The sequence below is a fragment of the Pempheris klunzingeri genome, chromosome 12 (assembly GCF_042242105.1).
Source record: "Pempheris klunzingeri isolate RE-2024b chromosome 12, fPemKlu1.hap1, whole genome shotgun sequence".
Lineage (NCBI taxonomy): Eukaryota > Metazoa > Chordata > Actinopteri > Acropomatiformes > Pempheridae > Pempheris > Pempheris klunzingeri.
Window position 1 is genome coordinate 26,465,858 of NC_092023.1, and position 27,752 is coordinate 26,493,609.

Below are 27,752 nucleotides of genomic sequence, written 5' to 3' on the forward strand. Positions count from 1 at the left end.
TTCATGGCACCGTTGCTCACATTCATGCAAGGATCCCCGCCGCCACACATTGTTTTTAAACTTTTGTTGCGTTCGTACGGTGGAGAGGGAAAAGACTTGTGGACACAGACTGGAACACACGCACATTAACACACAACACGTCTCTTTCCCAACTACTTGGGCGGATGTGCTTCTACAATCACGTAACTAAAACTTACTGTAAACTAACTGTATTTTAAAGTAAAAAAAAATATTCTGGGGCATGTGTAATTAGAAAGTTTTATAACAATAATAATAATAATAAATTGTTTTATAATGTTTATTTTGCAGATTTGAAAAGCCCTCCCCCCATTTTGCCAATGTTAGGGGTTTATATTGAATGAGGAATATGTTCAGTGTGGAATGTACTAATGATAAAGTAATAAAATGTGGTGAATCATGATGCAGGACGTTAAGCTAGAGCGCTGCTGTCGATCCTGCAGTAATGAGGGCTGTCCAGTTGTTTTCGCTCACATGCCTTGGCAGTGTTCACCTCGACTCCAGCTTCTATCTCCGTTTTATAAAACGCTCTCACATGATGCGTTTTTAAAGCCTCATCGCCCATCACAGCGCCCCCCACCCCCTCCCAGGTTTGGCTGCGCTCCTGCAGGACGACCCTGTTGCCATGGTACTGACTCCACCGGACGCTTTGGTCCTTTTCAGAGCTTTTTGCAGTGATGGGATATTGGACTAGGAAGTGTTTTGAAAAGCTCCGGGTGACTCTCACATGACATTCAGAGCAGCACTTTCTCTCTGGGAGATGTGAAACCAACATTTCAGTCCAGACTTTTGCTGTCTGCGTTTTATTTTACATGAGAAAATTCCTCCTAAACACTTGACTGAGTTGCCTGAGTGTGAACTGGAGGTCGTTACCACGGACACATAAGTGAAGCTTGGACACTGGTTGTAAAGGAGCCGTCGGAGCAGCTGACATTTTGGCAGGAAACTTAAAGGGTCAGTTCAATCACACGTCAGAGGCCACATTTCCTCACGTATCGGTATCTAGCTGTCAGAGTAGTTTTGGTTTACTGTCATTGTGTCATTTGGGACTATTTTAGTAGAAAGTAAAGCCTTTTCACAGCCAAGTCTGTGTGTATATTTAAATGCTGTTACAATAAGTGTATTATGGTAGTCATGGAGATCTCAAAACAAAAGTACTCCATCTGCATGATGTAAGCGTGAAAATGGCTTTGTAATTTCAGTGAACTGACCCTTTAATGTAGCACTGCATGATATTAAATAGTGTTTTAAATAATTGGAACCCCCAAGTCGCCATTTTCCACCTTTTGAGAGGAGCTAAACATCAATGTGACTTCCTGTTAAAATGACTGTGTAGTCGACCACTTGGAATATTTAACCTGCACATTAAAACAAAAAAAAAACAAAAAACTGTGCCTGCTTTACAGACTCCCTCCTGACTTCCCCAGAGCATCCACTGTAAAGTCTCCACTCTGCCAAAACAAGAGACGTTCAAGTCTGAACTGTGTTGTGAAGACGTTGCTTCTGAGTTTAGAGTCCTATGGTACCAGTTCTGTGAATAAATGTATTTTTCCAAATGTCTGAAGTGCTCGTGCTGAATGTGGGGAGGGAAACGTTGCATGAAAACCACAGACGCGCTGTTCCATTCAGTAGTTTAATTAGAAACACACAGGAGACAATAAAAACAAAATGAAATCAAGTCAGCACTCTTGTATCAGCGGCCCGTGAACCCAACCAGCCACAGTCCTGTGTGTTGCCAAAGACATCCAGAAACTAAAATGTAAGTTCTAAGTGTAAACCAGTCACTAGGTACTTCAGTGCGTGGCCCACCAAAGCCTGATATGTAATGTTAGCTAGTTTCTTCAGAACACTGCATGAAAACGGCTTTGTCACCCCTCAGGCGCCGCCAAGCTACTGTCTGAGGGAGGGAGGGTCTGCCTAAGGTCTGCTGCTGGTTCTCTTTGGGTTCTGATCTAAAAAGGAAACGGTGCCTTTTGTTAATGAAGTTAAGCCTCATTTAAAACTAAAGAAAAACAAAACGTAATGGTTTTGATCTGGTTGAGACGTAGTAAAATGCTGGAAAACATTGAAGAGGCTTTTGATACAGCACAATCAACTCCCTTTCTACTTAAAATCACTGTGAAATACGCAGCGTATGAGTGAGCAGTGAACTCCTCCTGAGAGCAGGTACGGTGGGGAAGGGGGAAGAACGGGGTTGTTGGCAGCTCCACCAGCAGCAAAGCTGGTTAGCACCTGAGAGAGCAGGTCATGCTTGCACGGCCCTGACATCACTATCTGTGCACCAACGGAGCGCTCAGAGCGAACGCCGTCCTCTCTGGGGCTCGCTGTGCCTCCCGCTGTTCCCTGTCCACATCAGTACGTTTATTGCTTAGTGAGAGAGAGAAGTGCATATATTCAGGGAGAACCCAGACTGGAGCTCTTTTTTTTTTTTCCCCCCCAACACCCTTTTTCGACATCAACGTGAAATGTTTCTAGCTTTGTTTTTTGTTCTGACATCTACACTGTAAGGAGCCGGTGCACAGTCCAGCAGTCTGGGGAGGGTCGGATCCTGCAGGATTCTGCCCCCGATCAGACCAGGAGCAGCTGAGTGCAGCCACATGCAAACTGACTGATGCTCCTCTGGAAAGGCACAAGCTGCAGAAAGACTCTGCTAGTCTCAGACACTGAGTGTAAGAATAATGACGGAGCTTATGAGATGGAAAAATAAATAAAATACTGTCCGTCTACAGCTGCTGTTTCCTTTCAGTTTTATAAAAATAACTCAGAAGTAAAAAAAGTAGATGACAGACTGATAAAAGCCATTTTATTCTTAATCGATCTCTAATAAAACTGAATGTAAAAAAACAGCATGGAGGTTCCCCTGAGATGTCTCAATTACATACTACTGTGAAATGTATTAAAAATAAAAGGAAAATAAAAACTATTTCCATGGGCATGGCTCTCTCTCTGATTAGCAATTTCAAGCAGCTCCTCAAAGGGTCCCAACATTTTACCAGTTTTCAAGCAAAAACATTTCAAAACCTGTGAGGATTAAAACCATAATTATGACGGCAGATGTTCTTCTGAAATGCATAAATTTGAATAAAATATTCCGTTTGACCGAGTGCGTCTTTTGTGATGATGTTTTTTTTTTCTTCGGGGTGGGGGGGGGGGCTGCGGTGCCTCTGAGAGTTACATGGCAAACATATCATTCCAACAAATAACAGAAGACCTTCATGGAGCTTCAGTCTTTAACCTGAACAGCTCCGACTTCATCACAATAAACCAGCACGTCTGAATTATTCAAATAAAACGCCTCCTACTGAGAAGCCTCTGCAGTATGTTTGAACTCCTTTAAAGGGATCTGACCCTCTTTTTTTTTTTTTTTTACCTTGTTTCTATTTCCTCTACAGCAGCCTACACAGCATTGTGATGCGTGCGAGTGTTGCGTCTCCTTTTACAGGCGGAGAACATGAGGTGAGTCTGGCGTGACCTCTATCGTCATCGCAGCTATGTCGACGACCACGGCTAACTTTGTGATTCAAACGCACGCTTTTGTTTCCCCAAGCATCTCTTCTAGTGGCTCCAGCCTGCCACACGTGCACGCAAACACTCACACACGCACACATGCATTCACATGCACCCACGCAAATACACACACACACACACACACACACTCACACTCATGCAGGCTCAGTCAGATGAAAAGTCTTCCTGACAGGAGGAGGGGAGGGGGGTGTAGGTGGGAGACACAGCAGGGTCCCTCACGGTTGCCTCCCCCCGCCTCGTGCTGCTGCGTGTCGACCTGCCGGCCTCGCTCACAGTTTGGCGGCCATGAAGTTGATGTGAGGCTTGACCAGGGGGAAGAGAGGCAGGCTCCTCTTGAACTCCGTCATGTCCTGAACCAACGTGGGCTGACGAGGGAAAAACAGAAAAACAGTCGGCAGGTCAGAGCGGCTCCCTCTGACGTCAGACGCCGTCACGCTATTCTGCTTCATCTGATCCTCTGAGGACGAAGCCCCCCTGAACTCCATTTGGTGCCGATAGCAAAAGGAGCCGCATGCCCGCTGTTTCCATGGTAACCCGTGGAGGTAACCCACACTGTGGGTACTTTCTAACTTAACAGAAGCGCCCACGGCGCAGCAGCAGCAGCAAAACCTTCTCCTCATGGTTTCGTTCGGTTTTCACACTTCTAATAAGCTCCAGTTCTCAGCTCACAAAAACAGGCCCAATTTTTGACTTCCTGCCCCTGAGCAAAATGTCTTAACCACCCAAAACACGACAGAGAATTACCGCAACTGTGCATCATCCCTACCTGGCCACTGCAAACAGTAAGACCAAACTTCTTCTATATTTTGACATTTTCTATTTGAATGAACCAACAATGCGGGAGACCATCGGTCATCACTGCCCAGTAGGTTGTCATCGGGTGTTTTTCCTCATCCAGATCGAGGGCAAGTTGGTTTCTGTGATTACGGGCTATGTCAATAAAGTTTGGTTTGAGACTATGGCGCAGAGGAATCCGACACATCTTTGGCTACACAGGCAATACTTGTGGAAGGATCCATTCACGTAAAATGTCATAAAAGCGACAGTGTGAGTGCAGTGAGGTGAAAGAGCAGCGTCACTACCTGTGGCAGGGAGGGAGCGGGGGCCAGGTTGACATCGTTCTGAGCGGGGAACTCTCCCACGATTGGACCTGGTGAACACACACAGAGACACCCAGGTCAGCCCGACACCCAGCGAAGCCACCAAACGAAGCGACACGTGAACACAGATACTCACAGGAGTCCATCTCTCTGGACAGAACGTGCACGGACACCTTGTGTCTCTTCGGGGCTTCAAGTGTCAGCCGATCCTGCAGGGAGACAGACAGATGGGAGGGGTGATGCACGGAGGGGGCAGACAGCATCCTCACACTAACCAAAATTTGGAGGTTGGTTCATAATTTAACTGCCCACATATATATTTTTTTTTTTGGGGGGGGGACAACAGATAACACGCCATCAAAACCAGTTACTGTAACAGAGGTGAGTCTTTTCTTCTGTGGCAGCAACACTCGCACAGTTTTCAGCACAGTGATGAGTCATTCCGGTCTGGCCTGGACGGCCGTGTGTTTCTCAGGGAGTCTGGGATAAGTTGTGACAGCCCTGTGGAGATTTAGCTACACAGTCGGGCCTCATCACCGTCTCTGGATGGAGGATTATATTAGACTGAAGATTTGGCTCGTCTGCAGTCAGACGGCGTCAACTCGGGTGACCAAAAACGAAAAAAAGAAAAAAGAAATAAAAGAAAGAAATAAAGAAAAAAGAAAATGCTTTGGCGATTGCAGCTGATAGGACATTAGAAATGCATTAGGTTTATTCTGCATGGGGCCTGTAATGGTTTCTGCCGGGCTGAGATAATGCCAATTCTTTCAGCGGCTATGTCTCTTTGGCCCTTTATCCCCCTTGAAACAGGCTGGCTGGCTGTCATTATGGCAGCTGATATGCTGTGAGCGTCCTGTGTCAGTGTCACCTCCACTGCTATGAATAGAAGCAGGAGGCAGGAGGAGATGAAAGCTAGGAGGGCAGACTGAATCCAGGGAAACTGTCTGGACACACACACACACACACACACACACACACACACACACACACATAGATTTAGAGTAGGTGGTGTGCTCATTGGAGCGATTCTGCTCTCTTATCAAAGAGGTGATTCATGTTCAGGCTTTTGACATTTAAAACAAATGATCCAGTCTTAATCCAGCTCGCCAGTTATCTTAAAACTATACTGGAATGTCTCAATTAGAGCTTAAACAGCTGTGATGTAAAAAAAAAAATCACTTTGTCTTCATCAGCAGGTGGAGGTGCCCGTTTCTGTATTCAGGTTTTTAAGCCAACATGAGTGGAGAAATCCGGAGAGAGCTCAGAAGAACGACAAAGTGGAACTTCCAGGACAACTGGCTCCAAACTCCACTGAGGTATGATCAAAAGCTCCAGAGCAGCTACTAAATGGACCTTGTGGTTGGATCGTTTTCTCAAGTGCCGTTTCAAGGTCAGAATGAACCTCAAATAATGAAGCTGTGGTAGTTAGCCCAAATGTCCGACACTTCATCACAGAGGCCAAACCTAACAAAGAGTCCGCTCATCTGCATGTGTAAGTATCGAGTCAACTAAACCTTAGGTGGGGTCATCCCGCTGCACAGAAGGGACCACATACCAACGGTGGACTGCTCCAGTGCTGATGCCATCGGTCTAACAATGACTGATGGAATATTTCATGGCTCCTGCAGGTTATAAAATGTGGAGTTATTACTGTCATTTATGTAGCTGCCTCCTCATAAGGCCTCTGCTGTCAACGCACCGTGAACGTACCACAATTAAATGGGCGTCATAGTTTAAGGCCGTTCAGATGAAGCTGTGGCAGTTGGGGGCCTGAACGCACACCGGGGATGATTTTAGAAATATCCTGTTATTACTATATTAAATGAGCCAAAATTTTCAAAGCTTGTGTGTAAAAAGTGTGAAGATTGTAGTGACACAGGATGATGAAGGTTTAAATGAGGAGGTCAGACATTCCAGACAGTCTGAAACATTATTCATGTTCTGGGCCCTTCAGACAATTTGGGGAAATGTGTGTGTGTAATTAATTAAAATGAAATGTAACACAAATAGAAATAAATAATGAATAAGCAAATAATAATGATCATCTTCAACTTAAAAGAGTCCATAATGGTTTGAGCCGGACAGAGACGTGTCTCCCACTGCTCACTGACACTGTCACATGTATTCAGGGATGAGGCATCATGTGAACACTTACTCTGTAGAACTGCATTACGTTTTCCTTTGTTAAAGTCTTCAGATAGGCCACTTCAAGGTTATCTGCAACAGGAAAGCACAAGTGTTAGCATTAGTGTCACTACTGTGGTTTCTAAAACCTGAGAGATGTACATCAGGTAAACTTTAGCCAGTACACCACGTCCTGTGTAAACTTTAAATTACTAGTGACCCTTGGTCAAACTGTACCAGTAGTCCCCATTTCTTATCTCTGCAGGCAGCCTGCAGTTTCAGTCTTTGTCAGTGACATTTCCAAAATAAACGCGCAGAGACTTTACAGATCCTTAACACTAGTGATCCCTTATACTGAAAGCTTTATTTCTGGTCTAAGATTTGCCTTCTGCATAATAATGCAACTGACAGCACTGGGTGTTTAAAAGTGTTTAGTCTGTCACCACTGGCTGACTTTTCACGTCAACTTCAACAGCCTTCAATGCCATGAACAGTTTGATGGTAAAAGTTAATAAAAACAAGTGAAGGAGAACAACTAATCGTCTGACTCCCAGTGAGCAGGCTGTGGGTAGAAACCTGCCACCGCCGACTATTTCAGTCACAAAACATTTCAATATGAATCAACAACAGCCAGCTCTGAGCCAGAGACCCAACGCTGTACGCTGAAAATGGAACGTTTTCTGAAGATTCGGAGCAGGACATTAGGCAGGCCGATGGTGAATGGTGTTGAGAACACTTGCTGTCTTGCGTGAGTTCATCTCACACATCTTTTCACTCAGGCGGAGGCAGGAGCTGCTGATATGACCAGTGTGCTGATCTGAGCTTCTGTGGTATCGCTGTAGTAACGTTGTGCCAGGGCCTCATACAGCTATTAAAGCATCTGTGGTGTGAAGCAGTCCAGCGAGCTCCTCCAGAGCAGGCGGTCTTCACCTCCAGGGCACCGACTACACAGTCCTACCACACAGTCCCCATATTTCTTTAACCGTTTCATGTGGTGTGGTTTTTGTGGGGATTTAGCCATTTCAATGCCAGGGCTCACCTCCCCACGTGCTAATGTTCCACTAAAACAAGTCCCCCCTCTTCCCCCCCAGACACCATTTTACAAGGGCACCGCCACAGTTTAGCAGCGTCCAAGAGGACTGTGATTGGTGTAAAGAAATACAAACAAGCTTCTATACCAGAATGCTAATGAGCTGAAGCAGACCTTACCCAGCGCTGGCACAGCGCTAACGCCAAGTGTGGAGATAGGTCTGGCTGTGTGAGACTAATTAACTAACAGTGGCTCTATCTCACAGTTAGCCCACGGAGCAGACTGTGTGTACGCTCTGACTAATGGTGTGTGTTGTACGTTTTTCTGTGCCCTTGGCGTTGAGTGCGTTAGCCCCCCCCCCCCCCCCCCCGACTCTCCTCCCCTCCTCTAACGCTGCTAGTATCGCTAATCACCACCACTCCCTTGGCAGCCTTTCAGTGTTGCCATCACTCAGGACTTTAGGCAGATTACCAGTGAATCAGGCCCATTACAATCCATTATGGCACTCAGGAGAGTGCTGCAGGAGAGAGGTGTGCTACGGCTGCAGATTATTTCAGGCTTTAATCGATCCCCATTTGTGCAGCTCTAAGCAACATCCTTGTTCACCTCTGGGACGAACCAAAATATTGATAACTCTCAAGAACGTGTATTTGACTTTCTACGCAACACAAGCTCTTTATAATAGCTGGTAGATCACAAAGAGTTGTGAAATATATTCCAATATAGTTGAAAAAAGTGCATTTGGCCTGAATACTAAACATAATAAAGAGGGGTGAAGAGGGCTGCTGGGAGGCCTCACCTCTGTCGAAATTATACTGCTGAGAGATGATCTCCCCCCAGTACTTGGCACACTCGGCAGACAGCTTCTTGGGCTTGTCCAGGCGGCGGATGGCCAGGGCCTGGATGTGTTTCTGGAAGGCTTCCTCGCTCATGTCCTCCACAGCCTTCTCCATGGTGCACAGGAAAGCCTCCACGCGGCTTTCAAGGTAGTGGGGCGCCTTCTCAGACTGGATGATGAAGCGCAGGCCTTGCACGCCGTTAGCCCGCCGGGGCCCACTGAACACAATGTAGCCTGGGAGAGGGGAAGACGTGGAGGAGCTCAGCACAGAGGACAGAGGACGTGGGAAACGCTGCACATGATGTGTTCTGTGTGGTGTGGTGTGGGCTCACCCAGCTGCTCTTTAGTTCTCAGAGTGTTGAAGCAGGGCTCAGAGATGATCTGACAGAACAGCTCCAGCAGCATGTTGTCGTGGGTGGTCTGCATGTCTGTCTGATAGTAGATCTCAATGCCGCAGTTGTTGTGCACCTCGTTCCTCTGCTGGTAAACATACCAGCCACCTGAGAGGAGCAGAGGATGGTTTGTTTATTATCTTCCGTACTGGAATCATACAAAGTAAACACGTGCACTTGGAAATGCAATACTAACAGGAAAAAAAAGGTAGGGCTTCCAAGCTCAGCCTGAAAGAAATCAAAAAACCAAAAGCAGGAACAAAACTCCAACAGTAGATGTGTTTTTTGTGTGACTGAATGGATTTGATACAGGCAAGTAGTAGGTGTGGAGTTTGTACAAAATACTTGATTAACTTTGCATCTCAAATGTTTACTGCTCTATTTCCTAAACATAAAACAGATTAGGGAACCAGTGATAGTGAATAAGATAACACAAACATTTAAATTTCTTTCTGGGTAAGCACGTGCAGGTTTAATCTACCTTAGAGCACTTGCAATAGCTAAAATGATTCTGTAATTGACTGTGCTGCGATATGTTGAGAACTACACTCAACATGTGGACCAGTCACTGACCTAAGACCAGCTGAAGTGGCCTAACGTAGAACCCTTTTATGAACTCAAAATCCAGTGATGGAAATGCATTTCATCAGTTTAGCGGTACACCTCTTCATTACCTCTGTTAATATATTCAATACATGCCTAAAGTAACCTAAAGTGATGGCTGCTAAAAAAAGTGATGAGCTATAATGTCTGAGCGCTTTAATTTTAGGCACAAATGAGCCCAATACAGTAAAACAGGGAAATTCAGGCAGAGGACAGTGGTGACGCTCTCTGAGGTGCACACATTCTGCTGAATGCCAGTATTGTGCTTTTTTTGCTGAGTGGTTCCAAAATGGTCTCTTCTCCTCGGTACATTTTCTTTTCAGCATCAATTCTAGCATTGGGAAAGCTGCTTCTTTTTACTCTCAGCTTCAGTCCGTGCGAGTCCATTGTGATCAAGCTCTCTCTGAACGGAGGACGGGTTGAGGCTGGGTGATGCTGGTACCTTCATGGACATGCTGACGGAGAGCTTTGGCTCCGTGCTCAGGGAGTGTCATGTCCAAAATTCTCAACGTCTCCCCTCACATTCTTCTCTAAATGCCAGAAGTTTACTCGGAAAACTTAAGAAAAACAGTCAAATGTTTTGGGCAGGTAAGCTCTTGATTAATCAAAACACTCGTGGAGTGTGGAGGCTCATGTGTCAATGTGTATTTGGTTCTGTCACAGCACATTTAACGTCACGCTGTCAGTGCTGCATTAGCTAGCTTTTCAGAGCACACTAAATACTGCATACTCAAGAGGTAAACCTGAATGCTCATTACATACTTATGAAGAGCAGAACTTACTGCTTTAAAAGCCCAATCATTTTTTTGACCAGCTAAATTACAGGTACGCCTTTGATGCAGAAACAGAAAAACAAGAATAACTTTAGTTGTATCATCAAGCCTGTCAACTGATTTAACTAGAAAACTAAATCTACAAGGGTCATCTTTCTGCATTTGAATTTCATGATGCCTTATACAATGATTAATGTGTAACCGTCCAGCCTGATGTGATCTGCTCTAAAGCGTTCAGCTATGAGTTATAACATGTAGCGAAAAACGTGTGTCTTGGATAGACTGTCAGCCAGTCCATCATTCCATGAGCCAATTTTATGTTTACATCCTTTACGTCCCTCGCCTGTGCTCCTGCTCTGTGTCTGACTGGCAGTCTGGAGCCAAGCCTGGAAAATGCCTTAGTGGAACACAGGATGTCTCCAGGTGGCCCGGCACAGCTCTGGTTTTCCTCTCCACATTACTCAACTTTCCTTAATGTAATCAAAAAGGCAGCACAGGTGCTTTGCTTGGCGCGTGCACGTTCATCTCTGAGCTGACGGGGAAGGCGTGTGCGTCTTTTGCCAAGTGACGTCCATTTCCACTCAGTGAACATTATGCTCCTTTGGGATGTTGAATTTAATCACGTCTTTTCAAATGAAACGCAGCGTCACTGATGACGAGGGCGAGAGCGCTGGCTAAGGACCCTTCTGCATGGTCGCCATGGAGACAGGCGTGACTGGCAGATGATGATTACAAATGCTTAACAGCTGTGTGTATGGGATGCGTGGGAGTGCAAGACCTACCGTCTGGAACCTGCACCTCTCTGTAGCGAATCAGTTGGCTGGGGAGGAGGGGCTTTGTGTGAGCGTGCTCAATGAGCGTGTCCTCCACCATTTGCACCATGCCAAGAGCAGACTAGAGACATGACAGAGGGGGGCAGAAAACAATACATTTTAGTCCACAAAAACACTACTTTTAACACTCTCAGAAAAAAAACAACCCATTTAATTCTGATGGTAGCCTCTCTCAACAATTTGTAATTTCTGTTTCTGTTGTCCATCATTGCTTCTGACCTTCTCCAACAACATATTAAGCAGCGAGACGTGAGCAGAATTAAGTTATGCTCACACTGGAACTTTTCCACCATCAATTTGTATCGCAAATTGATAGCTGGATATTCTATATTCAGTGAACACACCCCTCCCTTCATTAACTTGCTGTGCAGACAGATTTGCAGAGGTTGTGTGAGTAATCACTGAGACTTCTGTTACTGCACTTTTGTTTGATAGCCATAAGTGTATAGAATCCCTTTGGAAAGTGTTAAGGGTGTATGTATGGGAAGGGATAACAAAGGGATTTCAAGGTTTCCAGGTTGGACTCTGGCACTGGTGCAGTCAAAGTCAATGTAAATTTGAATAAGTTGTATTATTTAAATGTAAGGAGAGAGGCAAACGCATCACATGGGAATAGGTTTAGTAACAAAGTCATTAAATCTAAATCAGCAATAGCTTCTTTTAAAATCAATGTTTTCAACGCAATATTTTGGCATCTAAAAACCAAAACAAATGTGCCCCTCACCCCACCCCCACAGCGGTGGTGGCTGTGTGTGCAGGTCTCTTGGTCGTTCTGACAGACAGTTGCCATCTGCCAGACTCTCTTAGCTTTAATGTTACCGTGTTAGCTCTGTAGCGGACAGAGAAGCTCAGATTCCAACACATTCAGGGGCGAGTGTGGGTTCATTCTCTGCGCAGGTCACCCTCACTCTACTGTATTCTTACATGGCAAATAGTCGTTTATTTCTACATTAATATTCTGAATATACAGAGCCTTTAAGGTGGCGTTTTCCTGCCCTGTAATTGGCCTGCTTTGCCATCATTATGTAAACATTTCTCATTAAAACATGATTCCTCTCTGATCTATCACAGAGCAGCATAATACAAGGCTTCTCTGCCACTCTACTTGGGGTCAGACCTACGCTGCAGCTTGATGATGATGGTGAAATGGACCATTGCTCCCATTGGTGAGTCTAATTCTCTCGCCACCAGACTGTGACGCTGTCATCATTACAAGGCATAAGGTGGGTGTTGTGACCGCTGGGACCTTAAAGTCCTGGGATCTTCTAAGAGGTTTTTTTGACAATAATCCTCTGTGATACGATTGGAGGGCCACGTAAAAAGTGACTCAAAAGGAATAAAAAGCGAGGAAAAAAAAGTGTGAACATATTACAAAAAACTTACAGCTGCAATTTGAAGGAAAAGCTACACTTTTGTAAATTTACAAATCCATTATGGCTGAGGTAACAAAATTGTCTGCTGGCAGTAAAAACAGTGACAAACCTCCTTGGTGATGTTGCCATGGAGAAGGGTTTCAATATGTAACCGTGACAATAGCTGAGGTATGAAGGCCTTGAGGCGTGGGAGAGTTACATCTGAAATACAGATTACAGACAACAGCAATCAATCAAAGAGCAATTTCCCAAGCTGTTATAAAGACTGAATCAGTAAAAAAAAAACAGAATAAATGCTGTGTGTGTGTGTGTGAGGCAATTTCATCATACAGCATTCCCCTCACCAACCAGACAACAGTGGCCACAACAATCATGCAAGACTGGTAAAACACACACTTACATATTCTGTTACAGATGCACAAACATTAAGTCTCTCTCAATGTGGGCTGGCCAATCTGAATTCAAGAAGCGTCTGACCCAGATTCAAGGATGAGCGACAACAAGGATACACACACACACTTTATCTAAATGATTGTTTACCCACGGGCACACACGAAGAAGAGACTAAAAGTGTCTCATAGACCCCAGACAGGGGACGGCAGCAGGGTAAGGAGACTGATAAGGGAATGAGCCGTGGTAATTGGAGGCCCTGGTGACTGGGCTACAGGCTTTGACCCTGCAGGTTAATTGAGTCTCATGTGAATCCGAGGATAGTCTGTGTAAGCTCTGTGGTAAAAATATAACAATCTGCCCTTCAGGTTCCAGACTGGCACTGCGGAGAAGAAAGACTGCAACTAGGGAGGGAACTGCTGGAGAACAGCCTCAGCATTCAAATGAGGATTTAAGGAGCAAAACAGGAAAAAAAAAAAAAAAAAAAAGAGAGAGGAGTGACAGAGTAGCCCTCTATTGACTGGAAGCCAAACACCTTGAAACTTCAGCCCAGGAACACAAGCCTATGAAATTGAGAAATAGCAAAATTTCTAACAACCATACATATGTTGCTATGGCTACGAAGTTATTCAACCTCATACAACTAGCTACGCAGACTACATCAGCCTCACCAGGCTGTATTCTGGTGAGCTCAGTTAGGCTAATAAGCACAAGGGCTGGGACTTCGAGACAGAAGAGAGAAGAGATTAATAGCAGCGTCTCACCATCCAGAGCCTCTCTGAGCTCATCTTTGGTCCAAGCAACCTCGGTCATTAGTAGACGGAGGTAGTACATCGCATGCTGGTGGGGCTGCTCGGCTCTGAAGTTATTCAAAGACCTCATGTACTGCGGGGAGAAAGAGAAAGCGAAGTCAACATCAACACTTTATGAGCTTGATAAAAAGAATACAAAACTACAACTACTGTTCCTTTACTGCTCTAACTTTAAGAGTAAAACAGGTTCTGAACACCCAGGGGTTAAAGATAGCTGTTAAAGTTGCTGAAAGCCATTTGTTTGATCAGTCACGACTCAAAAGTTTGTAACAATGACAGAGTTGCAGTCGGAGCTTACCGCTTCTTTGATGATGTCAAAGCGCTTCTCATCTATCTGAAAGGTGGCCATCTTCTCAATGATCTTCTTCAGCAGGATGTGCTGTTTGTCACTGTAACCTTTAACCGACAGCTGCAGGAGACAGTGACAGAGGACAGGTGGTACAGTATTAATAAACAGAAAGATGAGGTGAGCCAGGCATGACCGGTGGTCTTCCTAAAGTGTTACAGATCATATTCTAGTTTACTTTGCTGATTAGACGGTCTTGATCCATTTATTTACGTACTGTAACTATTGGCTGACCAAATCATTGTCAAGAGAAGCCCTGCTTGAGATGAGTCACCATCACTGCAAAAACTACCACAAAATATGTAAAAGCCTATCTAATCATGCCTAATCATGACGTTCTAAACTAAAAAGGTGGAGGAATAGAATTCCTATGGATCAAGTGGGGGAAAAGGGAAGCAAAAGGCTGATCGATATTAGGAGGCATCACTTCATCATTTCCTGCAGGGCAAACATATTTCACTCTAGTTTCTCCGGAAGTAAGATCAGACATAAGTGGTTGATGACGAAGTTTTTCAATGCAAATGGGTATTTTAAAGATGGAAAAGAACAGTCAAGGTTATTTAGAGCCTCCACTTTGCAATGTCATCTGCACCTTATGGCCCCTCATGATTCAGCAAAACCTCCAACTAAATGGCTACGCTCTTAGTCTCATCCCATTCCTCCCCACTCCCCGTTTCCGGGTCCCTGCAGTGACACCTGTTAAAAGTAATCTCTCCTAACATCATTAACCTTGACAAACGGCCACACTAATACTGCTGACTCAATCAATTACATACAGCCCATCACACAGCTGGTGTGTTGAATAGCCGTCTCTAAGGACAGACAACAATCAGAAGGAATTCACTGCTGAGAGGTGGCTAATGAATGCAGGTTAATGGGTCAAAGGAAAGGGTGCAGAGTGTTAAAGCGGAAGTTAGAAAGCAGAAAGAATATCGAGCAAAAAGCCCACCACCACAAACCAGTTTCACTCATAGGTAGGTTGTTACTTTCTGCATGTCTCAGGGACTGGATGTTGCACAGCACACACAGAAAACAACTGTAATCATGACTTGGGTGAAAAAAGAAGTGCCTGGTAGACACAGCTCTGTCAGACTTCCTGGATACACATCCCCTTGCAGCATTCCTTGTGCACTTGCATCAGTAGAAGTCTGACTATAAACGTGTCAGAGAATCTGCATCATGCGGCTGTAAACCTTGCGTCTTTTCATCTACTACCTGTATGACACCAACATACTAGAAGCAAGAGTATGGCAGCCGATAGACCAACAACAATCAGACAGTAGGTAAAGCCGTGCCATCTCCTTCCTTCTGCACATGCACTGTGTGAACATATTACTCTCAATGAATTTTGGAGGTGTGATAACAGTTCATATTTGTCCTTAACTGAACTGGCCAGGCTTCAGTGCATACTGAAAGGCACAAAACTTGCCAGTTTTATTGCTTTTGGGGGCCTAAAATGAAGGCCCTTTATATTAATCAATTTCTTGTCCAAAAGGTCTTGTGACAAAGATTTAATTTGAGGTGGCAATCCAAAAATACCCCCCAAAAAATACAGACATTTGTGCTCTGATGAAATCTAATGAATGGATTCCCAAAATTGACTCATTGTCATAAATCTAAATAGCATGTACGTTTATCACCATCCTCAGCTGCTATCCTACAGCTAAGTGACTTATTAAGTTAGTGTTAGCAGGAAATGTAGTAGCAGGCAGAAATTCCTATAAACCCTTCAGGCTGGACAAACAGGACACACAGCACTTAACATGATCAAACTGAGTGTAGAAAACCAAGCCATTTTCACACTCTGTCAAAGCCTCAAAGCGGACCCTTTATTGATGCCCCCACTTCCCTCCAAACTTCAAACGGCTTACTTACGAGGATGGCATTCATCCCCGAGGCTACGCCATACACCAGCCCGGCCAGGCGAGCTGCATATGTATACTCTTTTAAATCATCCTTCAGTAACCTGAGAAACAAGTAGGTCATGTTGCAGTGCAGGGGATCTGTGTATAGGTAGCGACTAATGGAGGGAAAAAAAAGAACAAAAACAAAAAGGCATGTTTGTTGGGAATGAGGGATTGTTTAAAAATAAAAAATAAAAAAAACACAAGACAATGCAAGTATGAGAAGAACGATAAAAAGAGTATGTATATGCAGCCACGTGACCAGCTTTCTGCCCCGTAAAAACTGTCAGGCAATTCTACTCTATGGAAGACTCCACTCAGCCACCGCGACTTTCAGACTTTCATTTAACCCTGGTACATCTAAAAGAGAGAATGACAATGATTTGGTGCGCCTGACAGCACGAGGAAACATACACCTCCTCAGTAGTCATAAAGGATTCGTGGGAGGCGGGTGAGCAAAAAGGGATTGATGAAGAATGAAAAGGAAGATGCAGACAGGACAGAGGCTGAACCAGCCAGGTCTGGGTCACAAGGTTTTGTTTTTTTTTTGTTTTTTAATATAAACTACATGGGTGGGGTTTACCACAAGACAAGTCTCATAGTGTCAAATACTTTACAATAAACTAGGATATTTGTTCAATAAAAGTTTTACCCTGTGTGATAAAACCTTTCCACCTGGCCATAAAGATGGCTTAAAATGACCTGTCAACCCAGGCCTGGCTGAGCCTCACTGGCCATGTCTGAGGATGATACAAAGTTGAGGGGGGGGGGGGCGTGGGGATCTGGGATGCAGCATGAGGGCGATGCGTAGGGACATTGAATACTTACATACATCCCATAGACGGTATTTTGGAGGTCATAGTTCAAGCCAGCTAGCTCGGCTGCATATGCATACTCGTTGAGGGAGTCCTTGAGGAGCTCCAGGTATAAATATGCCATGTTACAATGCAATGGGTCCACATACGCAAACGGGCTGTTGAGAAAATGGCAGTGGTCAAACAAAGCACAGAAATAACGTAAAGAGATATTCTCAACGTTTTCTCACAGTGGGAGCTGAAGGGACAACATGTACCATACACTACATTATTCTACACACCAGCATACAAGTAACTGTGTTGACCTTACAGTAAATAACTGATGAGAACAGCTTACAGTAGATCTGTAGCTACAGCGCATCTGATTGGCTGCAGTTAAACATTTGCTGTTCCTGACCTCATCTAAGAGGTGAGCGCTTCAGTTTTTGCTACTGGAGATGAAAAGTTAAACTACTGTTAAACACAACATTAAAACCTCCTCCGGCTCATTTCAGACGTTTAAGTCTTATTATTGTAGAGCAGCTACCAGCACTCTTTTGTTAGCAGATTACTTTTAAATAAAGTTTACTACTGACAGCTGATGTACTGGATTAGCAACAGTAGCTTTCATTATTGTTTGTTATTAAAAAATAATGAGAACTTAATGAGCGGTCCAAGCGTAGATGGTGGTAAGCTGGTAAGCACTACCAAGCAGAGAGTGGATTTAGTGGGTAGGTCCTTGTGTTCCATCTTACGTACAAAGGTTATTAGTTAGTTACGCACCTGAAGAACTCAAAGTTCAGGCATGCCTTGGGCAGGAAGAACTTGTCATCCTGCTTGAACCACACCTTGCTCATAGCAGTGTCCTGGAAGAAATGGCCATCACACACAGTTCTTATTTTCATATTCATTTAAAGTCCATCATTTGAAATGGTTTTTAGTAATAAAAATGGCAGTGTCTTTTATTTGGTCTTTCAGAGAAAGGAATATGTGCACTGCTGTTAATAGCTTAGATCCTCTGATCTTGACATGACAGCAACTAAATGGTTTTTGTCACAATGCCTTATCATATGAAAGCAAAACAGAGGTTTTTAACAATCTGCAGTTAAGTAATGACTGTCCCGTGCAGTTAGGTAATGAAGAGCGACAGGACTTTGATGATAGAGCTTAGCAGCAAAAACACTTGCCTTGATTAAAGTGGGGACTGGTGGAGAGTCTTTCTCAAGAGGGTAGATTTCGAAGTTGGTAGGGATGAACTCATTTTTCATAGGCAATTTGAACTTGCCATTGAGGTCCGCACCGGCCCAGTTCTAAAACACAGGGATACAATCAGCATCTTATAAAACTTCACAAAGAAAAAAAGAAACAGTTTGGTTAGAGGGCTGTGACCACAGCAATTCACCTTTATGCTGTCTTCAGAGATGGCCTCCTGTTTGTACTGCGTGCCATACCACTCTTCTGTCTTGTCTGTCTGCCCTTCAAATGACTTTGACACCACTGCAACTCTGGAAAAAAGGAAAGAACGAAACAGGTCACGTTACATGAATACAAAAACCTCTCTGTCAGAGACGATTAGGTACTCTCCATTTGTAGCCCCTCCACAAGATGAGACGTGAGTGCTTTTCTACTAGTGCTGCATTTCAGGTTTGAGGTACTGGAGATCCACTGACACGATATCTGCCTCTAAGTGATAAACTGTATTCAGAATTCCTTTATGCTTTCAGCATGCTGCATTTAGAGAGTGTTTCAGTGGGACCTAAACATCTAATCAATCACAAAGTGGTGATGATAAATTCCCATCCGTTTAACTAGGATTCATTGTAAAAACAAATGGCATGCATTATTAACAAGTGTAATTAGAAATTCTGGCACTTTAATGATGCAACCTAACTTGCTTTAACTTCACTTAGGGCTGTTGGAATGAGATTGATGTGTAAGGAAGCATTGCCATGAATTCAAAGTAATGCTGGCAAAATCCCAAGATTAAATAGCCACTTCAGAGAAGTAAGGCAGCGGCACGCAAACTGTCAGGGTCAGCCAATGAGTGCATGCAATCTCCTCGTCTCTCCTTGGTAAGCAATAAGCAATGGACTAGTTACAAGTCTGCACTTTGCTTGACACAAGCACAATCCCATAAAAGCAATTAGTATTAAAGCTCACACAGGAGATTATAAATTGAGAACAGCCAAACAGAAAACACATGATAATTTAAACTGGTGGTTTACAGACATCACAATGCCTACAAGGTGTCCAACTCCACTTTAAGAGTAACATCTAACAGGCCAATATCTTCAAATAACATGGGGCATGTATAAGAAGTTAGTAAGAAAAACATATTTTATACTGGCCACATTGTTTATGCAAAAACCCTATGAGGACAGCTGCATTTCCAGTTCAGAGAGCAAAGCTTGATAATGTATTCCTGAGCACACATATCCATCTCCTGATGTAACAAACTGAACCTCTGAGGCTGCAGAGATAATCAAATCTGTGAAGTTGTCTGGAATTCCTTTTCAAGGCACAAAATCGAAAAGCTGTTTCATCCAAATATCAAAGTAGACCAACAACAGCACTTTGTCACGGCAGGCAGGCAATAAAAACTATTTCATATCCGAGTTTATTATCCTCTATATTATTCTTTTATTATCCGTCACAGGTACCTGTATAGCAGATATATAGCAGACTTCCTGAGGCTTTTCTTTGGTGTTATGCACAAGTATACACAATATCACCTGTAAATAAAGTCCTGCAAAGTATCCATTTATATTAACACTTAACAGTGAAATCAAAAGGGAAGTAAGTAATTTTTGGTACATAACATTATTCACAATGATCACTAACACTTCCCTTACTTTAGTGGTGTGTTTCAGTGGCATTTACCTACTGTTAATGTTAACATAAACTGAAACTGTTACTGAAACTGTACGCATGAATCAGCAGAGTCCGGTGATCTCATACTGACCTGACATGTTCGGGTCTCAGCTTATCCAGCACCATCTCGATCAAATCTGGCCTGAAGTCCTCCAAGAGGTATTCTGCTGCAAGAACTTCTTCAAGAGGGTAGTACTGAAACGCACAGGGCAGAAAGTGGTTAGCACTGTTCAGCTTGATATGGAGTGACGGAGAAACATGATCGTGAAACAATAGTTTAATAACTTTATTAAAGCCTGTAAACTGTTAAGTTGATGTGGAGGGTGAAAATAATATTTGCACAGCCAAACCTGGCGAGAAGACAAACAAGAGAAAATTCCTTGTAATTTGTGCTGCAATGACCATTAGGTCATTAATGAGCCTTGCTGTGACAGGAATGCTGTAAATATAAAAAGCTAGCTAATAAAGTGTACTGAACTCCAACTGGAAACAACCGTTGGAAGGGGGACCTACATGTAGTAAACCAGCCACTTTGGAAGTGTAGCCACGGGGTCGCTCCTTGTCCTTGAACCTGAAGGCTACCTTGTTTAAATCCTACAGAGAGACACAAAGATGGAGGATATAACTGGTGAAATCACAACACAGAACAGTTGCAGACAGTTAAAAGAAGTTTAGTGCCAGATGCTTGGCAGGGCAACAGCACAGAACTGAATTGTTATTTTAATGCCTTAGGAAAGATATAATCTAACTTGGTTTGACAAGGCTTCATTTAGCAGAAAAGATGGTGGGACTAGGAGGCAGGCTTGAATCAATCAGTCTCTGATGTCAGTGTCCGTGCTGCTCTGTTCATTTCTCCATTAACTAGACATAACTGGGTCAAGTTCGTCCTGCTCCTTTGTCTGAAATGTAGTTGCTGAATAGACATTAATTACCTTGCACTCCTCAAACACCCACTCCTGAGGTCCCTCAGTACGCAGCTTCTGGATATACTGGAACATGTGGAAGATGATGTCCTCAACGTGCACTGCAGTGACACATAACAGGCAATGCAATGAACATTATTTACATTTCACTCACTCATACACACAACTAAATCTGACCACAACAGGGAATAATCATATGCAAAGCACATCAGCGAATGGTGAATTAACTATAGTAGTCCGCTGTGCAACTTACAGAGACCCTCCTCAGTCAAGTCTACATTGATGATGAAGAACATGAATCCTCTGGCTCCCTCTTTTTGACCTCCGACAAGTGTGTTCACCCAGCCTTAAAAATAATGGTGATGGTCTTTTTCAGTTTGACATTAGCACATATTTCTTTTCATTTTAACACTGAAAAATGGGCATCTTAATAACTTTTAAAGTTCAAAATATCTGTAAAACTTCCTGTCCTACCTTTAGATTTTAGCTCAGATAACAAACTTCCGGGTCCTTCATGACCAATCAGATGTCCCAGGTAATGTCCTGGGTTAGATTTGTAGTACTTCTGTAGGTCCGGGATGGGGAAAGTCACATACAGGTTCCTGATGTCTTTAATGGGCACCACTTTGTAGAATTGCTGTGACAGAAAAGTCCATCATATCATATTATAGAAAACATATCTTTATGACCATCAACTGCAAGATGTTTTCATTATCTAGTGCCTGAATACATTTTTCCATAAAGAACTGAAAATGCCTTTTCATATAACAAATGGCCACTTACCACAATGAACTAATCACATTCAGTACTGGCTATGGCTCTGCATTACAATAATAGCTTAAGTGTGTTCATCAAAGTGAGAGAAACATTTGAGAGAAAAGTAACTGGCTCACTTTGAGATGCTCTTCCTGGAAGGGGTGTTCAGGGAATTCTGGGATAGGCACGTTCTTGTTCTCCACTTCTCCAAACAGCTTAACCACCATGGAGGTCAACTCATCTAACGATTCTGTAGGTAAAGAGGACAAAAACTACTTAAAAACAACAAAATATGGATCTTGAGTGCAAAACCAACTATTATATCGTGACCTTTGACAAAAGTATTTTCAGGATCCGTGCCCATGGTGTTTTTGACCAATAAATGCACAAGAAAGCTCACTTAGGCCATTAATCATAATCAACGTCGATAACTCCTAAAACCATTACCAATCTTTGTGAGATTTCTCTAAGGTTTCCATTTCAATGGTCATTACATTGATTATATCAAAATCTCAGACATTGGCTTTTGTTTCAAATTAGCCAATTTCAGCTTCAGTTTATTGAGAAATTTGACAACACAAAGATGTAGATGGCAAAAAGGAAGAGGGTGCTGTTCTTTTACCACAAAAGGAGTTTCTCACAATTACAGAGGATCACAAACACTGAGGGCAGTCAAAGGCAAATGGAAAGGTATTAATATTAATAAAACAAAGCAAGAAAGAAAATGACGTCCACCATGTTAGCAAAGCTAGAGAGAGAACAAAAATGCAAAAGGAGAAACGAGGATTTGACAAGAATATGTAGTACTGCTGTATAATGCTGTGCAAGTAAGAGTTGAAATCGACCATGTGCACCAAGTCAGATATGACTTGCATTGTTTGTTCCTCTTTATGAGGTTGCATGAGTGCTGTTAAGGCCAAGTGAGGGTTTTGTAACATTTAAACATTACGTTACCTCTTCCTAATACACAGAGTCCCATGAGGTTGGAGGAGTAGAATGTAGAATGAAATTTCAGCAACTCCTGACGGATGTCAATCCCTTCTTTAGACGGTCGGGTCTCAAGGGTCAATTTGTTACCTATCAGAGAAATAATGCATGAATAGTGGATATTTGTTTTTCAGTGTTACACAACTTCTCCATGGCGGAATACATACATGTTTTTGAAGAAAAAAAAAAAAAGAGACTCGGGTTATTATTCACTGTCCAACTGCAATTATCAATGTAAATTGAATAGATTGACAGATATGCGCAGTGTATTGTTGGAAATGGACGGATAATCATCACAGCACAGGCTGGAATCATTTTTGAGTACAAAGGTTGCAGACGTCAACATGGTCATAAATATTCAGTACACTAAAATATGAAACTGTGAGTCATTCAGTCTGAGAACATTACAGCTTGGGCAAAGTTTTTATAATCAGTTTATGATGACAGTAACTTGTCAGATACACGAACAAGCTGCATCATAATTTAAATCCAAGCGCTGCCTACATCTAGCCCTTCCATGGAAAGTCAAGTGCCAGTGGCTGAGGGTTTTTGAGACACAGACAGAATAACACAGCAACAATTTAAGATTATGTTTGCCCGCTAAGAGTGCACGACTTCCAGGCCTGTCTTATCCTCTTCTAGTCTTAACTGGAATTATATAATTCAAGGCTGCCATCAGGTGGCTATTTTGAGCTCAGAGCTGCTCCAAGTCAGGTTCCTTCTGATCTGGAAATTCACTGGCCCAGAGAGTAAACTCTTCGTGCTACGAGACGCTTTTAATCACATCAGTTAAACGTTAGTAGAAAGAAGCTTAATGTGTTAAAATGACACCAATCAAAGCTGTTTGATGTGGGGAAAAAATAGTGGTTTTACATACATTCTATTTAGATTAGATAGACTACAACGTACATTTCACTGTACGACCCTGTGATGTAAAATGACGAATTAATTAAGCCCGATAAAACACTGTATCCTATTGTTTAGCAAATACAAATGAAGTGATGCACTTATGCTGCCCACTGTTTTACAATATTCACTACCATGAGGTCTTTATCTAGCTAAATAACCAACACGACATAGGTGTTGTAAACTGAACGCCATATTCAATTTTATAATATAAATTCCACTTCAACATTCAACATGTAAATAGACCCACACAATGGTCCAAAATACATGTAGGCAGATCAACTCCCCTAAACAGGGTACTTTTGTTTAAATATCTATATTTTTACCAGATTTAATATATTTCATCAATATATTCTGGTTGTGTTCAATGTACATCTCCACAGTGAGAGACAGATGTGATAAGCCCAATAACCTTCCATATCAGGGAGACAGACTGCAACAAGAATAAAGTCAGAATGTATACTGTGATTATGTACAGGTTAAATGAGCACTGGCGGTAAATGTGGAAATTTTCTACCTGTTCCAAATTTACTAAAAGGGTGATCAGGGTTTCCAGTGGCCTTCTCCAACTGAAACAGCCTCCAGGCATCATTCATGAGGTTCTTCTCATGCTCAGAGTCCACAGCATTTACCTCCCGTTCCTTACAGCTCTCATCAAACAAGGGGCACAGGAAGAATTGTGCAAACCTAAAAGAAACGCAACATTTAACAGTGCAGTTCAGCATGAAGAATCAATTTACCATAACACTTCTACTTAGGGCTGTGTAAATTTAAGTTTTGCCTTTTCGGTGGTAGCTTAAGGCCATTCTGGGTTAAATGCAGATTGTTGTACAACCAGTTGCAGACACAGAAAAGGAAGGGTCAAACACATTTGCATGAGTAAAGTGAGAGCAACTGCCATGCAAATGAAAAATTTTGAATGTTTTTAAAGCTATGCCCCAGCTGTGCCCTAGGTCAGTTGCTGCTGTAGATTTGAAGATTTAAGCAACAGACAACATATCATATTAAGACATGTCTACAGTCCCTGTTGGATTTAATAAAAATATATATATGTACCTTTGTCACAGCAGCTGCTTGTTTAGATCAATAAAATGGTCTTCCAAAACAATAACCGGGCATCGAAATAAAATCCTTCTCTTTGATCACAAGTAATCAAATGTGTTAATTGTCTGGAAAGTGTCATTCTGGCTATTATAGCATGGGTATTGTTAAAATCTTAGGGCCAGGTAATGACACATACGATCCTTTCACACACACACACACGCTTCTCTATTTTCAGAGAGGCATCATCATCAATATTTCATCATACTCTGTACGGTCCTTTCCCACCAATACAGTCCAGATGGACATCACAGTTCACTAACGCAGAAGAACAATTAACCTATGACACATAAACAGGTGCTTGACAGACTATCATTCATTTATAAGTAGGTAAGCTTATCCCAGCAGGTTCAATTCAGACAACGCCCGACTGTCCGCTCCAGTCTACCACTGCTGACACGTGAGCAGAGCCCCCTGCAAGGCTGAGGACATCAGGCTCACCCTGTGCCTGAGTGGAGGTGGGACCTATGCTCAGGGTTACCAAAGAGAGCACAGTGAAGCTTTGTGGTAACCAAAGACTGACAAACAAGGACTTGGCAGCTCACTTGGATTAACACCTGGACTCACAAAGGGGAAAGCTGAGTACTGATAACTAAACAACCACTTAGGCAGAGAAATCATCTGTCTTAATTAGACAACAACATACAACATGAGTGGCAGACAAAATATTAGGGCAAGTTGGGCAATGAATTTAACTGGCTGCCTAAAAGTTGATGCCAGGTTTGAACAGAGGGTTCCTATTCCACACAAATGAATACGGAACCACCCAACAATAATAATTACACAGGACACACCTACAGAGTATATAAGATATGAGATAAATTGTTCAGGGCTTTTTAAGAGCAAAATTCAAATACTTTTTATGCATTTTCAAGGCACCTAAACCAAAAATTACCAGACTTTCAAAGTCTTTAACATAACATCAAAATTATTTTACTTTATTTAACTCCAATGGCGAAAAATAACATACAAAATTCCATAATACCTATAGCAATCCATATAGTCGTCACTTTGTTTATTTTACCAGCTGTTCATGTTAACTTTGACCGATGATGAAATATTGATTTTTTTTCTCTTTCTTATGAATGTCATAAAATGAACAGGAAAATACCTATCTAGTGCTCCTTCCAGGTGCTCATGGGACACGTCAAAGTAATAGTTGGTATGCTCTCCACTGGTGAAGGCATTGGAGCTGCCCGCATGCTCGCTGAGGAACTGGCTGTATTCGTTCTCCTTGGGGTACTTCTTTGTTCCCAGGAACAGCATGTGCTCACAAAAGTGCGCCAGGCCCGAGATATTCGCTGGGTCCGATAACGAACCTGTGAATGTAAGAAAATTGGGCACAATTGGTTGGCCAGGCTGGAGAGGAAACTAAAGAGTGAACAAGGGTGTAAATAACCATAGATGGTGAATGGCACACCAACAGCTGCATTGTTAACTTGCCATTTCAGCAATAATTTTAATTAAGACATCAAAACAGTATCTTATCTTTTCACAATCTCTGCAACTCTTTAACCTCTGCCTCTTTATGAGTCAAAGCTCACTCAACTTGATAGTGTGAAGTATTAAGAACTTCCTTATCATTTAGTCAGAGAGAGGACTTGTAGGTAGAAGTCACACCATCTTCATAGTGTTTGCTATATCTATCTATAGATCTCTCCCTCTCTCTCTCACAGTTTTCCAAAATTGTCCGTTAAGAGTCAGAGTACGAAGGAAAGCCACATGAAAATACATAGCTAGTTCACAAGACAATAACGATTAAAGACCTTTACCTATCTGGACATCCAAAGCAGCTGAGGATTTGTCTGTTGTTGGGTCACTGATGAGCATGGCCTTCAGGCCATTGGTGAACTCCAGGCCCCTGTAAACCCGCTTGTCCTCAGGGGAGCGAATTATGTCACCAACCACCCTTTTCACAGCCGGGTCGGTCATTCTGACTGGCAAGGATGACACCACCCTGCAGGAGGGGAACCAAATGTACAGTCAAACTTTAGTGCAGTTAGGCAAGGAGTCTGTCCTGCCGTGCTCATATCCTGATTTAAGCTGACATGATGGCCAAGGGATATTTTAGCAGTGTGCTTGACTCCATTATCCTCTTTGGTAAAGCACAGAATGCTTTACGGACAAAAGTCATAAGAGACATTTTGGATATGACAAGATTGACAAACAGACACACTCACAGCCCCCACTGAGGTGACCTTCAGGGGACTGATAGATGCCACGATCCAGTCAACTGGACATTAACACGGCCTCTATAGCAATTAAATGCACCTGGTAACATCTCTATGAGAGCGGCTGCTGCTGGGGAAATCATGGCCGACGTAGCCCCGTGATGTAGGTAACACATGGGACATTTAATCATTTAACTACTTAACCCGGCGTAGTTTTTAACATCTCGGATGTGCAACCAACAAGTTACTTGGAAGAGTTTATGCTGCTACTTAGCTATATTCTGTACAGCGTTTATATGGTAAACAGCTAGGCAGTCAGTAAAAACGCAATCCTAAAAAGAAATATATATATATGTATATATATATATATATATATATATACATATATATATAGTTCACAGTTTACCGTTTGGTAGTTGACTGTAAACCCAGAGATTAGCTATCGTGACTCGTTTAAGGACATAATATAATCCCCTCACAGAAGGCAACTAGCCAAGCTTGCTTAGCAACAAAAGCTCCACAAAAGTGAGCACGGATCCAAGTAGCAGTCTGGTTCGTTTTTCTAATTCTGTGATTAGCGTTGCGTTCAGTTCCCCGCTGTTGTAGGGTTATACACATATATTAATACATTTCACGGAAGCTAAGAACATAAACCATCATCAGCTACCACCCTAAGTAGCAACTAAGCTAACAGCCTCAGCCTAGCTAGGGAGCTTAACTTAGCTAACGCTAGGTCAACAAACCGGCTGGAACGGCCCGAGCGGCTAACGATAGTTCGTTAGCTATCTAAGTTAGCCTCCCGTTTGGTACGAATCGGACAGAAGTATTTTTAACAAAACGTTTCCACGTTATCCTGACAACGCTTACCTAAAATCCTGATTAAAATAAAGGCCGACGCCTGCTGACTGGAGATATCTCGTAGACTGGGCCGTTCGGTTAATGCACTTTAACATACTTTGCACCCATGGAAAACAAACCCTGGCTTTTACAGCGCCATCTTTGACGAGACAGAAGTAGTCGAACACAGAACGGAGCCTAATTCGACATGGTGGATTGTCAATTTTTGAATTAATTCAGCGTCTGATACGCGAGATCACGACAATGGCTCAATAGTTACAGTTAAAGTGGCTGACACCCAGCAAACTATCAAGAATGTTTCTGAAAATTACCTCATGTCAT

General features: G+C 42.9%; 2 protein-coding genes across 2 annotated transcripts in view; one reads left to right on the forward strand and one right to left on the reverse strand.

The window, feature by feature from the left end:
* marchf5 (membrane-associated ring finger (C3HC4) 5) overlaps positions 1-1,574 on the forward strand; it is a 27,477-nt gene extending 25,903 nt beyond the window's left edge. Inside the window, exon 6 of the mRNA XM_070841637.1 lies at positions 1-1,574. This exon is cut by the window's left edge and continues 308 nt beyond it. The gene's annotated coding sequence lies outside the window, so the exon portion shown is untranslated.
* Positions 1,575-1,637: 63 nt separating this feature from the next.
* Positions 1,638-27,560, reverse strand: ide (insulin-degrading enzyme). Its single transcript, XM_070841638.1, has 25 exons — positions 27,441-27,560; positions 26,175-26,359; positions 25,514-25,721; positions 23,819-23,988; positions 22,363-22,485; positions 21,546-21,658; positions 21,127-21,289; positions 20,906-20,998; positions 20,662-20,753; positions 20,243-20,323; positions 19,821-19,924; positions 18,261-18,363; positions 18,046-18,168; positions 17,642-17,724; positions 16,893-17,037; positions 14,113-14,223; positions 13,767-13,887; positions 12,722-12,813; positions 11,189-11,300; positions 8,971-9,138; positions 8,600-8,872; positions 6,802-6,863; positions 4,783-4,855; positions 4,629-4,696; positions 1,638-3,911 (listed from the first exon to the last, which is right to left on the reverse strand). Exons 1-25 carry the CDS (start codon positions 27,524-27,526, stop codon positions 3,816-3,818), a joined length of 3,048 nt encoding a protein of 1,015 aa, XP_070697739.1. The 5' UTR covers positions 27,527-27,560; the 3' UTR covers positions 1,638-3,815.
* Between the last annotated feature and the right edge of the window lie 192 nt (positions 27,561-27,752).